General features: G+C 39.9%; 1 protein-coding gene across 7 annotated transcripts in view; it reads left to right on the top strand.

The window, feature by feature from the left end:
- HMG20A (high mobility group 20A) overlaps window positions 1–14,142 on the top strand; it is a 39,415-nt gene that overhangs the window by 17,058 nt on the left and 8,215 nt on the right. For 5 of the 7 annotated variants that reach the window (XM_064668466.1, XM_064668460.1, XM_064668462.1 and 2 more), the window contains 5 exons: window positions 4,690–4,782; window positions 6,813–6,960; window positions 8,117–8,332; window positions 10,446–10,578; window positions 10,955–10,986. In XM_064668466.1, the coding sequence (XP_064524536.1) occupies window positions 4,694–4,782; window positions 6,813–6,960; window positions 8,117–8,332; window positions 10,446–10,578; window positions 10,955–10,986 (618 nt within the window). In that variant the 5' untranslated portion in view covers window positions 4,690–4,693. Of the gene's footprint in view, window positions 1–2,848; window positions 2,988–4,689; window positions 4,783–6,812; window positions 6,961–8,116; window positions 8,333–10,445; window positions 10,579–10,954; window positions 10,987–14,142 lie in introns of all 7 variants that reach the window. The other 2 variants (XM_064668464.1, XM_064668467.1) reach the window with 2 other exon arrangements.

Below are 14,142 nucleotides of genomic sequence, written 5' to 3' on the forward strand. Positions count from 1 at the left end.
GGAGAAAAATCCTCCACTCAGCAGTAATGTTTCTAAAACTAGAGCTGGCAATGAGGTAATTGGGACTCCTGCAGTGTTTTATAATCAGACTGTAAGTTGGGTTTCTGACTGACTTCATATTTAAATATGCTTAGCTGTAATAAATAATACGTATTTATAACCTTACCTTGGGAGGGCTAAAGAGTTTAGAAATTTGTGATTTATTTTTTTTTTAACCTTCAGATCATCTATTGCAATGTAGTCATTGAAAAGACAACATTGCTAAGGACTGTTTGCTCTTTTCCCAGTGTTTAGGGCCATCTTAAGACTTGGCATGGCCTTGGGATGAGAAGAAAGTCAGTCTGGATTTGACAGGGCCTTATTCCATGACCAGACCTGTGCAGACAATATATAGAGTCCAGCTTTATTTCACTTACCCTGTGAATGACTTCACACAAACGAAGCAGGTTGTGTTTTGGGGAAGCCATGAACATTTTGGAGAGTACAGTGATTGTTTTGCTTAGGGTCTGGAAGAGACTGTTCATCTGGGGTGAGTCACGGGGCAGGAGTGCTCAGTGTTAGGGAAGAACTAACTAAGAAGTGTTAGAACCTGTGGCTGGTGGTGTAACAGTGTGGCCATGAACACGTCCTGCTCTGACTCTGCTTGTCTCCTGAAAAATAAGAATGCAGGTGTGCTGTGCTGAGTTGGTCTGCCAGATGAAATTATTTGCACATTTTTAATACATTTTTGCTACTGGAGTAAAATGATCTGATTCCTTCAAGAGGTTGATTGTGACCTTTCATTCATTGCATGCATAAAAGGCTCTTAAACTTCAGATTATTCATCGCCCCTGTGCTTATTTCTGCTGCCCTCTAGTAGTGTTGTTAATAGTGCAGCCATAGTAATGATGTTATGGAAAAGTCAGTCATTCTGTCTAGCTCCAGTCATGGATTTGTTCTCATCCTGATTTTTCAACTACCTTCTTTTAATTGTTCCTTTCTACTGTACAGCTGTGACTAGAAATTCGATCCAACAGTAGCTTTCAATCTACTCAAAACACAGCTCAGCTATTTTATTTCCTGATAGAATAACATAAGTTATGTCAGGGCCTACAAAAGGTAATGTGAGAAGAAATTAAGGAAGCTTAAACATACTTGTGGTTTTGAATGGTGTTTGATTACTCACCATTTCATTCTCCCTGTGTATCGGTGTGTGTAGTAGCACTTAGATATTTATGTTGTAAAAGATTTTTTCTTTCATCTCCTGAGTAGTTCTTTCAGACTGTGTTGGTACACTCTGTACAATTATGTACAAGTGTTATCTCTTATGGGATGCAACCAAAGTGTCCAGCTAAAAAATTTAAACTGGAAGTTGCAAAATACTGTTGTATGTTTTCTGGATCATGAAGTCTTCGTTTGCCTGGATTAATGAGGGAAGAGAGGGAAAGAAAAAGATAAATTAAGCCACGTTTTTGATAATATGGGATCTTCTCTAGGCTCCTGAAGAGATTTAACTAATGTTAGTGTGTGTTTAAATGTTTGATGTTTAAATCATCAAATACTGCTGTTAAGAAATAAATCAGTCTCTTTATTCCTGCTTAGGTGGTTGCAACACACTTAGTAGTGTAGCAGTACAGTGAACTCAGAGCTGCTCTAGTTTGAATTAGTTTTATTTGGAAGAGATGCTTCCTTGCACTGAATTGTACAGCTGATAAAGTTTAGAGTTTAACATGAATTTCAATTTTATTTTTGCATTTGGGTAGACATAGTTAAAAAATGAAAATAGAATATATGTGTGAACCATTAAAAAACTAAGTGTATGTTGTTTCCTGTGTCTTGAATTTAGCTGGTTGTGTCACAGGAGATGCTTTGGGCAGAGTTTACATTGACAAAGCCACACAAATATTCAGAACAGATCTAGATGGGACTTGCCAACTGTCCTTTTCAAGCCCTCTTAGTTCCATAAAGGCTCCAGTTTGAGAAGCACTGATCTCTTTTCTTCCCCACTACTGTTCTTTTCCTCAGGTTATTGTTTTGGCCATTTTGGTAGATCCCTGAAATAAATATGTGGCTCTGCCATGGGGTTGAAACTAGTGGACAGTGACTTTGGAGCAAAGCTATGAGGGAGTTGTCCCTGAGAAATGGGACTGAAAGACTTGTGTAGGTTCCCATCTGTTCTCAGTGAGCTTTAGGGGAACTGTTGTTTTCTTGCTCTCTGGAACTTATTAGAAGCTGTTGTAACTTCAGTGATGTTACATTTTCTTGAGGATGTGGCTCAGTCATCTGAGAGAGTTAATATCTAAAACATATGGGTTAAATAAAAAAAAATAAGTGTGTGTTCTCCCAGCTTCCTGTGTTTGTGTTCTGTTTCTGTGTTGTTAAAGTTGGTGTCCATCTGCCTCCCTGCAGTTTGAAAGTGAGCTTAGGCTCTACAGCTGCTGCCTAGGGCCAGATGTGAGCAGACATACCAGGACCTGGTGAGGAGGTCATGCTTAAGCTTCCTTTTTTGAAAATATTCATTTAGAACTTTTGACTGACAAAACAAAGACTGTGTAACATAAAGCAGAACTTCATTTCTCTCTTAGTTGACAACTGCATGAAGCAATTTGTGTTGCATATATTTAGTAGCTGTCCTTAAACAGCTTTCTGGGCATCAGTGAAGAGCTCATTTTTCAAACCAGTGGGAATTTTCCGATTTCTTGTGATATATCAAGTCCCAGCCTTGATGTAGGTTCTTTTCTATGTGTAGGGGAGTATTGTTTGTGCTGCCTCCTTTAAGGATTAAAATCTTCTTTGTTCCATCAGAATATCTCACCACTTTACCTAAAAGTATTATACTATTTGAGTTTTCTTCCTTTTTGTGTCAAAGATGCCAGTATTTGAAAGAAAACATGATGTGGAGTTGTGATTCAGAGAGCTGCAGATGTTGCTTGGAAGGGACATCTGGAGGGAGGTCATCTTAGTCCAGCCTCCCACTCAGAGCAGGACTGTTGCCAACACTAGCTGAGGTCAGTTCCAGCTTTTAGCATTTAGGATCTGCCAGGATAGACTCCATCAGCACCTCCCTGGGAAACACAACCAGCCAAGCCAATCTAACCAGTTTGGTTCTGCCATCTCTGCTCTGCCATCTGGCAGTTTTAGGCACCTGTTAGATTTGCCCTCTGCCAGCCTGAGCAAGCCTGGTTTCCTCAACACCCCTTATTCAGGCAGGTGTTCTCCATCCCTGAGCACCTTGGAAGCCCTTTGCTGGTCAGTCTCCAGCTGTGCCACAGCTCTGAGGCTGAGCCCCCAAAACTGTCCTCAGTCTGTGGTTTGTATGGTAGGGCAGGAATTGGATTTCCTCGTTCCTTGTTGACCCTTTCCTGTACAGGAGGAAAGGGAGTTTCTCTGCCAGGGGTCAATGTCTGTAGCACCTTGAACCAGTCTGCTTAGCTTTGATTATTTTCTAGATAAGGACTAAGAATGACCATTTTTAGGGATGGTCTAAGGATCTTGGCAGTTGGAGAAGCAGAAGAGAAAAGGGTGAATGTAGTACTTGTGACAGAGATCTGCAAAATCTGTAAGATGCAAGAAGCAGTATCACTACTTTTGTCTGTAGAAAACCTTTATCTCTGGAACTGGGGTGGGATGTGGGAAAATATATAATATTAAAAACACAGAGCAGGATTTTATGTCTCAGATCACTTAGATTTCAATGCTGAGTGGAAAGCACACCAATCCATGGGAAAGCCATATAAGATTATAGCTCTCATCAGTCCCTCCAAGCCCAGGTGTACAAGCTGAAAGGGATAGCAGTACTCAAGCTGAAAGGGATAGCAGTACTCAAGCTGAGTATTGGCTGCTCATCAAAAGTGACTCCTAAGTTGAAGGAACAGCAATTTACCTAGTATGGCCCTTCAAAATGGGCAACTCATAATCTTAAAGTGAGTTTAAGACTTCTGGGATTTTTTTTTTCCTCACTAAAATACAACAGTTTTGTGTTTTAGTGAGAAAGGGGATGAATAAATTTAATGATGCTTTGGATTTCATATCACACCTTAAATTCCAATGGCAGGAAGGAAGGTTACAAAAGGAACTGATTGTAACTTGGGGGGCAGTTTGTATTGAATGAGAGGTATATAGTGCCTTAAACCACTTGATTCTGTAACTGTTCTGTAGGACTCAAAGGTTAAAATACTCTTAACATAGCTGTGTTCTCTTACTCAGCAGTAACAGTGTGCATGGATTAATTGTGAAAATGTACACAAGGAATTATCAAATACAACCTTAATTTGAAACTTCAAGGGGGGGCTTGGTTTCACTTTTCTTCTGGGCTCACACAAACCTCTGGTGAGGGGGCAGACTTGAGAATAAACAGGCAGGTGGGCTGGAAGAGCAGGATCTATGTACCTGTGTGCTGAGTGTGATCAATGAAAATTTATCTGGAGGGATAAAACAGAATGCTGCAGTGATTTCCAGCAACACTGTGGCATTGGCACAGGGCTCTGTTAAAAGGGGAACTCTGAACTGAAGCATCATTTATGATGTTTCTTCTCTGACCTTAAGCACAGCTGCCCACAGGATCTGTCCTGAAGCCAACCAGCCATGACTTGCCAATTGGCTTAGGGGGTAAAGAGATCTGTGCTATGTTATGATGTTTGAACTGAAGTGCTGCTCAAGAGAAACAATGAGATACTTTAACCTTTCTTACCTTTATTTTTTTTCCCCCAGAGGTATGGAGAACTTGGTAGCTGGCTCCAATCTTCCTCCACTTTTTACAGATGAAGATGGATCCAAGGAAGGTGGTGAAATCAATGTAACTGGGTAAGCAACTCTTTCACCTTCAGCTGGTAGATACTATGTCTGGACTTGCCAGGGAAACTGTTTCAGAGGGCATTGTAAGTAATTTTTTAACAAAAAAGAAACCCAATAAAAATCAATCTTTTGACATTTCCTTGGCCTTGATAGAACATCACAGGACTCTGTTTAGGAGAAACCAGGACTCTTCTGAACTGATGGAAGTGGTCACAAACTTTTTTTTTTTAATATCTCTTACCTTTAAAAGGTAAATCTCTAGGATTTTAGTCTAAGACAAGAGACATGATGGGGGCAGAGAGGGAGGAGGATGTATCTGTGGGCTGTAGTAATTTCAATTTATTTCCATTAAAGATACACTGTTCATCACTGATCTCTGAAAATCACTGAGTCTCATGACTTTCATTTTTGCCAGACTGACTCTGCTTTTACAGACTGCAACAATGGCCTCTTAAAATTACAGTGCCAGAGGAAGTTGTCTTTTAAGAATACTTGAGATTCTTGCTGTGTACTTGAAACTTCTTTTCCATTTTGCAAAGCACCAAGCAATAAAATTCAGACTCTGTAGGCAGGTAAAGCGCTGTAAAAACGAACATGGACACATTTGCTTCAAGAGGGTCTGAATTTGGATTTATATATCTGGGATTTCAAACTTTCTGGTGCCAAATGAGACCCATGTCCAGATTAGGCTTGTGTTTAAGATGTGTCAGCTGAGGTTTCATCAGTGTTCACTGCAAATGGCTGCATCACATGGAAGTTTCTGCTGGATGTGTCGTTTGGAGCTCCCCTGCCAAGGGGGAATGCATAGGAAAGCTGAAATATTCTTCAAACCATAAAAGTGAATCCAGAACTGTATCATCCAGTTTGACACATACTTACAGGAGGGTGTATGCCCTGTTCCCTTCTCCCTCTCTAACTGTCAGTAATATGAACTCACCCTGGTGTCTGAAAGTCAGGTGTGGATCTCCCCAGCCCTTGTGTCAGTAATTATGCCACAATTGCTGATGGTAGTAATAAAAATATGCTTTTCTCTCCAAAGACAAATTTTCCCATGGGCATTCAACTAACAACTGTGTTAGTGTAGCTCAAACTTCTGTAGCTGTACTCTACATTAACAGGAACAGTTATTTTGAATATTTAAAATTTCCCATAGACACAAGGAGCTGTAGACTGGAGTAAATGAACAAAGGGGACTTGAAGCACAGAGTGCTATAAAGGAATTTTCATGAATGTAACTGGGTAAAGCTGAGTTACCTTTAGCCTGGCTCAAGAAGAGTTTAGAACCTGAGATGAGTGCAAAAATCTTCTATTAATTTGCCCACTGAGCACAGTGGTGAGAATGTCCAGGGGGTTGTTGTCCCAGAATGTGTGCTCATTTCTCAGTCTACTTTCAGGAGTACTTCTGTGGGCTTGCTTTTGTTTTTGCCTCCAGACAGCTTGTCCTTTCCTGGAGGAAGGTAGATTGATACAGCTCTTGCAGCAAAATTCAATAATGGCCATTCCAGAGCCTGTTGGGAGCTCGTCATGTTTGTGTTTTAAATACCCACATGTATCAGCAGAAGATTACGTGGAATAAAGTTCAATCCAAAATCATACACAACCACAGACCTGTAAATGTATTTGTGGAGGAATATATTAAACACATCCCAAAAGGTGTATATTGGTTGATGATGAAACTATTCATTTCAAATTCTTTATGGTATTTTTGAAGAAGGGTAGATTCATGCTCTCTGGTGTCTGATCCAAACATATATTTGACTGACAGTTATTTGTATAATGAAATACTTCACTAAAAATGAAACAAAATAACACTTCAAAAATCAAATTGTCTTTGAAAGCCTATGGTAGCTCTGGTAGTTATAGCAGTTGCTTGGATGGAACAGCCAGTTCTTCAAAAATCACTTTAAAATCCCTTTTTTCTCGCTAGTGTGAGAATGAATATATTTGCAATATTTTTGCATGTTTTAGAAGATTAGGGAGGAAGTGATTTAGCAATATGATGATTAAATTTTTTGTTCTGCTCTTATGTGCTTTTTCAGATTAGCTAATTCGGAGAGTTCATTCAGTGGTGGAACTTCACAGCCTGTGAATAACCCAGATTTGGTGGAGGACTTGTCACAGGCTCAGCAGCTGCAAAATGAGTCCTCTAATGCTGCTGAAACCACTGAGCAGAAGCCTGAGGAGGAGGTGAGATGAAATAATAGTGACTTCTCAAGGAAGCAAAGATGTGGAGTTTTGTCATTCTGGTTTGTCTTACCTACTCAGATTTTTTTTTACAGGATCACATATTTTCACTGTGTGCCATTTTCATTCTCCTGCGTTGCCCAGCTGCACACAGATAGCCAAGGAGAGCTGGCAGTTAGAATGTGCAGAGAACAGCACTGATTTTTGGTGACTAAAGTGTGAAGGAGCTGAAGTTTGACAAGAAAGTGGTTTGGGGTTTTTTTTCTTTTGATAGATGCATTTGATATTCCTCCTTGTAGATTGTTTTCAGCTGTGAGGTCCTTTTTTAATTATGTAGTAAAATTCCAGGAGGGAAACTAAAACTAACATGATGGCAGGAACATGTTGGTCTGGGGAAAGATTAGAAGTACTGAAAATAGTTGTGTGTACACAGCATTAGAAAATAGTGTTGTCCAGAGATTGCTGTAGAAATAGTATGAAGCCAAGAGGATGAATGATAATGATACTATTCCTGGGAGCTCACAGTGTGCCCCAGGCAAATCTTACAATATTCCCTCCTTTGGAGTTTGTTGGTTGCTCCATTGGAGGTGATTAGTGGGAAAGAGAGCCTACAGAACAGATGAGAATAGAAAAGCCTGTATACTGTCCTCACCCCCACATTTTGGGCACATTATACATGAAGGAGAAGGATTTGGAAGGGGCAAAATAACTAGTTATCAACTGCTAACTAATTACCCAAAATCTCTCCAAAAGTGATACTGAAGTAAATGACTGGGAGGATGAGAATAATTAAAAACCAAAGTAAATTTAAATCAAACAAGCAAACAAGTAATAAAAATGTTTGTGGTTGCATTAGCTAAGATGATCATGTCACGGATTATCAATTCTTTTGATTTTACAATCAAGTTAATGCCAATGATATTTTGTTGTCCCTGTGGATCAGGGGATACTGTAAAGAACTTTTCATAATGAGACTTCTTTGGGTTTGCTTAGGGAAAAGTCCTGATTCCTCTAAAGTAAGGTTTAAAGCCTACATCCATGGAGAGGATGTGTTGCAGCAACGTATTCCTGATGAAGTTGTTTGAGACATGGATGTTTATTCCTTCCAGAGGTGGTTATTTTCATCCAGTCTGAATTGTCTTGTGTTTTCATTTTGCAGCAGCAAAGGACCAAACGAGGAGGCTGGGCCAAAGGGAGGAAGAGGAAGAAACCCCTCAGGGACAGCAATGCCCCCAAATCCCCCCTCACAGGGTACGTGCGGTTCATGAACGAGCGTCGGGAGCAGCTCCGAGCCAAGAGGCCTGAAGTGCCTTTCCCAGAGATCACCAGGATGCTGGGCAATGAATGGAGTAAACTGCCTCCTGAGGAGAAACGGGTACCATTCGACTCCCTTTTCCTTCTTGGATTGTGATTGCTCTTAAATGGGAATATTGTTGTTTAGTGAGGAAGTTAACATAGGCTTTTGACTGAAGTTGCGTTTGGGAGGATGTTTCAAAATAAGGGGCACAGGTCTTTCCAGAGTTCAAATGGTGAACCTTGGTAGGGCCATAGCATCTCATCCAGGTGTGACTTGAGAACTGTATCCTCTAGGTAATGCCAGGATACAGTCGGGATGGGGGGGGGGGATTGCTCTAACGAGACATCCCACAGTTTATGGGATCCATCTGGAGTAACTGCTGTGCTCAGCTCAGATACAGCTGAGACCTGTAAGGTCAAAGCCTTGGGATGTGGTGTTTTCTAATTGAGACTACTGTGGCCTTCTGCACTGTCTGATAAGTGAATGAAGACCAAGGCCATCTGGACTGGACCTTGTTAATGGGTTAATTGCTAATGGATGTCTTACTATCCACACCTGATTGCCAGTTGGATATTACAGCAAAGCAGTTCTTAAATCACAATGCAGCTTGATGCTCTCATATGAATTGATCAGGATATTTGAACTCTCAAAACTCTCAAAAGTACTTCAAGGGTAAGGTAATACTTTAAAGTTTTTATGAATGAAAAATGAGATGCTTCAAAAACCGAAATTTTCTTTTGTTGCTTTTTATTAAGCTTGTAGAGTACAAGGTATGCAGAGATGATATAAAATGGTGCATAGGGATAGTGATTTAACCATAATGGAAAATGTGTGGCAAGGCAAAGCAGTTGATTTGGTAACAGACAGTGAGAATGATGTTCCTTGGAGGAAAATCAGGATTGCCCTAAAGTAAGGTTTGAAACTTAGATCTGTGGAGAGGATGTGTTGCAGCAACATACTCCTGATGGAAATGTCTGCTGGGAGAGAAGGGAAGAAGACATTCTGCCCCTCAGTCCCTTGCCTTTAACATATTCTTATTGTGCCTGAGGCAGATTTTTAACCCAGGAAAAAGGAAATTGAGTTCAGATCTCTATTCTGTGTACTGCTTTTTAAATCCCCAGGGAATCTGTCCTTGAGTAAAGCTGTAAGTCTCTAACTTAGAGCAGGTCAGGGGAAGACTGCTGAGCCCTTTCAGCAACCCATTGCTGGAGATGGAAAAAAAGAATATCTCATGGAAGAATACCATGTCCAAAAGCCATGCCAGCCCAGCATCACCAAATTTGCACTCCAATCCAGAATGTTAACACTGTCCTCAGCAGGGTCAAAACAGTGTTGCAAATGCATGGAATTTATAACTTATATGTATTGTTGTGATGACTTAATGAAAGTAAGTCATACCAGGCTGACTAAGGTTCAGTCTGATTTAATACTTACATCCATTGAATTTTAAACTCCTTAGGAGGAAGAAATGGGAAGGCATCTTTTTTCTTGAAAGGATACCATTAGTGACCATTCATTAAATGTTCCTCAGTTCATTAGTTCCCTTAAAGAAGTCTCCAGGGAAGCTCATTCTGTCATGCAGATGTGTGAAATACCTTCAGCCCAATAAGAAAGGTTTCCATCAACCCAAATGAGGACAGGTTATATCACTTAAAGCCAGGCTCTTACCTTTTTGCTACTCTTGGCAATAGCCATCATGTTTTGTTCACCTCTCAGATGTGCCAAGTGCATGGTGATGCTTTTTGTCTGTGAGGCATGAAAACAAGAGTGTATTTGGAACCCCACTGTCACAGGTCTGAACCATAAAGCATCATCTGATAAGGTGTTCTTGTTTGGCAGCACTTAATCCTGGTTACAGAAAAGGAATTCTGAAATGTTTGGTCTATAATGTATAGGTAGCATTCAGTTAAATAGAGTAGCTTAGTGGCAAATTACTCCTAGCTCTAACAAAAGTAGACTTAACAGAATATTTATTTGGAAAAAAAAAAAAAAAAGAGGAAATGGGACACCAGAATACATTTTATCCAGAAAATTTATGTCTTTGCATCTCAGATATGTTCTCATTGTCTCTTCGCTCCTTTCCTGTTTGCAGAGGTGACATGGATCAGAACTTCATCTGACAAGTTGTGTTTCTTTCCTTCTTCCCAAAGGGGAGGAAACTCCCTGAAACTCTTGGACTTTTTCGTTTCAGCGCTACCTGGATGAAGCAGACAGGGATAAGGAGCGTTACATGCGGGAGCTGGAGCAGTACCAGAAGACTGAAGCCTACAAAGTCTTCAGCAGGAAAGCCCAGGACAGACAAAAAGGCAAATCCCACAGACAAGGTATCGAATGGGACAGAAACATGTGCCCAGCTAGAACAGAAGGTTCCCAGCTGGTCATGTGCCCTGACACTCATTTAAAGCTTTTACTTTAAAGGCTTAATAAAGGTGAATGTGTTCTTTCCATGACATTTGCATCAGCTGTGTGTAAAGTGATTAGATTGATGTAAATTTAGCTGTGTCTAGATTGTGTTGGAGGATGTGCACCAAAAGCATCAAAGGTAGACACAGCTTCTGTTGGCTTTCTAGGAAAGCTGCACAAGTTGCCTTGTCTAGAATTGTTGTGTGATTATGGTTGTGTAACTGCTTTCATTCTTTGGTTCTTGTTTTCTCAAATCTTGTGTGTTTTGGGAGACTGGTTGGTTGTTTTCTTTTTCAGATGGAGCAAGACAGCCAGCTCATGATCATGAGGTAAACTCCTTCATTCTACACTTAACATCAGTGGGTAGATTTTCAGGTGACAAAAACTTCTAGTGAAGTCAAACCCCAGTTTATGCCAGTTGAAACCCTAATCAGAAGAGTGTGAATTTTTCTTTCTATGCAGGTTTTGATCAAAAGTTTAGAAACAACTGAGTACTCTTATACTCATTAGTATGATGAAAACTACATCTCATAAGTCTTTGGCAGGTGTGAATGATCTAAGATGAAGTGAAACATAGGGTACACATAAAACATAGGTCTGTTTTGTTAAGGGTCTGTTTGTAATGTTAAGTCAGTCACTGGGTGCAAGTCAGTATAATTGAGCCTTTACCTGGTGTTTTAGAGGTTCAACTTGCAGAATTTTTATTTAAAAATTTTTCAAAGCACAGAATTTTTATTATTTGGTAAGTAAATATCGAGATAAAACTTCCAGATAGCTTGAGACCCTGATAAATCTGCCAGGTTAGCACCTTGAGGTGGCTATTTTGAGTACTGATTTTCTGCAGCAACACAAATGCTCGTGTCTTCCTTGAGAGGAAAATGGGTAAAGCAACCAATAACTGGAAAACATTTGGCTTAAACCTCCTCCTGCCCTCCCCCTCTTTCTGCATCTGTAAATATTGGAAAAGAATGATAATCTCTGGAGATAAAATGCCCTTGCTTAAGTTGATGACACATGTAACAAATTTTGTGCATCCTGGTTGACTGTGGTCTCTCTCCCCTCAAAATGCTGCAGCTTTCTCCAGTTGTGTTACCTGGGGCCACAGAGCTTCTTTCATGGTTACCAATAAATTGCAAACTAAGAGCAATGAAAAATCTTGTTTATACACAGCCTCTTCACTTGTAAGCAGTAGGGCTTTCTGAAAGATCTGTTTTTCTTGGTGAGGCTTTTTGCCTTGGGAAAGCAATCCAGTTGGTTTCTAATGTGTTTATTACAATGGTGACAGGGCTGTGCACTGCTGAGAGGCAGCTACTGGTCTTGTCAACCTGAAGGAAAATAAGTTTCACTTTCAGGAAAATGCTTTGGTAGGATGTTTTTGATATGCCTTGTATTAACTTTCAAAGGAAATTGCAGTAAGATTAACTTTTAGAAATACGTGGTCCCCAAGTTTTCTGATTCTACAGTCACTGAATCAAAGTTGCTCTTTAATTGTATAAAAACACATTACTGAAGGCTTCAAGTTCTAGGTTGACTGTGACTATTGCATAACCTTTAAATTATACAGGTGGCAAACTACGAATTCAGAGTCTTATCTCTTTTATCCTTCTCACTTAAGCCATCATTGCTGGTATCTCACGTCATAAATGTAGTTAAAATGGAGTCCTCCTCACTCTGTGGGACTTTTAAACTTCCTCAGATACAGTTGAACACTATGACATAGTTGAACTAACAGCATGTTAGACATCCTTCTCTGAAACTGTGCCTTTGACTACTTGGTGTTTTTCACCTTTATATTATAAAATCCCACATGCTTATCACCTAATATGCTTTCACATCCTTTGTGCAGGGAAGTCAAGTATTATAGTCCTGTACAGGAATAAGCAGAAAAAACTCGGATTGCTTTTGAAATATGTACTCAAGTTGTTGCTGTAAGTGAGACTAGAGGTTTTTGTTGTCTTGCTGCTTTCTCCTGTCCACATTGACTATTGTTCCTTTGTGATCAGTAGGTACAAGCTGATTAAATTATGTCTTGAGAGAATATAAGAAAATAAGGTCAAGGAAACCTCTTTTCTCCCCTTGCTCCACTTCAGTGTTCATGATTTAGTTTCTGTGAGTCACTGTTGAAGTAATTCTAAACATTGTATATAGAGAGATGACCTCTAAGAAGTATTGCAATAGGCAATTCAAATATGAATTATAATATAACTAAAGGATGAGAGAGAACATTTAATCGATATAGACTTGAAAAACATGGATGTGCTGTCTCATGAGCTCATCTGTGGGCATGAAATAGAACATTTTTCTTCCTCCATACATTTTTCTTCCTCATACATATAACATGTGGCAGTATACACTGGAACTGTTGTCATCAGCAGTGACTGAAATCCTTGATAATTGTTCTCCATTGTTCTGGTGTCTTTTATTTCCTCAAGCTGTTCGATTCCAAGTAGGTCTATCTTCATGCAGACTGTTACACTTCTTAGTGGTAAGATTTCAAAGATTTATGCACATGTCAAGGAGATCAGGTGTTGCCTGGTGGTATCTAACAACCTTTGAAGACAGGGAAATGGCTGCTGTAGTAGGAGCACATAAGAAAACCATCTTCTCTGAGAACACTTAATGAAGTAGTATGTTTATTGTATCTGTTCCTTCCATTGTCTGTAGCCTGACCATACCAGGAAGGGTGACCTTCAACCCCCCAAATCTCAGCTTTCTCTTTACCATACTTCACCATGTCTCTGAGAACTTCAAGTCTGATTTGTTCCAGAACCTTCCAAGTTCAACCTCAGATTTAATAACCATTTGTTGACAATCTGGAAGTATATCAGTCTTGTTTAAGGCAAACGATAGAAACAGTTTTGGTTCTCTTTTGGTTTGAGGGATGGCTGGAAGACACATAACCTGAACAGGCTGGAGCTTTTTCAATAGGAGGTAATCAAAGCCTTGTGATTTTAATCTTCAGTGAACTCAGAGTGGCTTAGGCACTTGAGAGTTCTCAGGAGAATCTTTTACATGCTGGGTAGTGTGTTCTGCAGTGGGACAGTGCTGATGGTTTTCATTATCACACTTCTGTTTAGTAGAATTTCTTGGTTGCCTTTTGGAAGCTGAACAATTTGATCTAATGGCCTTAACATTTCCTGGTTTTTACCTGAAGAACCTGTGTCCTAGGGCTGCAAATAGAATACCCTCTTCTCTTTGTAGTACTCTCTCCTCCACCATCTGTTCTCTAGGAGCCAGTGATGATCCAAGCCGGTGCCTCTTTGCATCCAGGTAGCAATGGCAAGCATGAATTAGAATGTTTCAGATGGATATTCTATAAGTGTTCTAACTGCCAACATTTAGTGCATATTAATGTTGAGATCCTAGATTTTGGGGTGAAATTAATTCCTAGGTATCTAGGGAGTATTCAGAGAAAATGAATAAGTTCTTCACATTTCTGTACATGACTTCTCATTTCTAAATATGTACTCTTGAGACATTTTCCC

Source organism: Pseudopipra pipra, chromosome 12 (genome assembly GCF_036250125.1).
Source record: "Pseudopipra pipra isolate bDixPip1 chromosome 12, bDixPip1.hap1, whole genome shotgun sequence".
In the NCBI taxonomy this organism is placed as follows: Eukaryota; Metazoa; Chordata; class Aves; order Passeriformes; family Pipridae; genus Pseudopipra; species Pseudopipra pipra.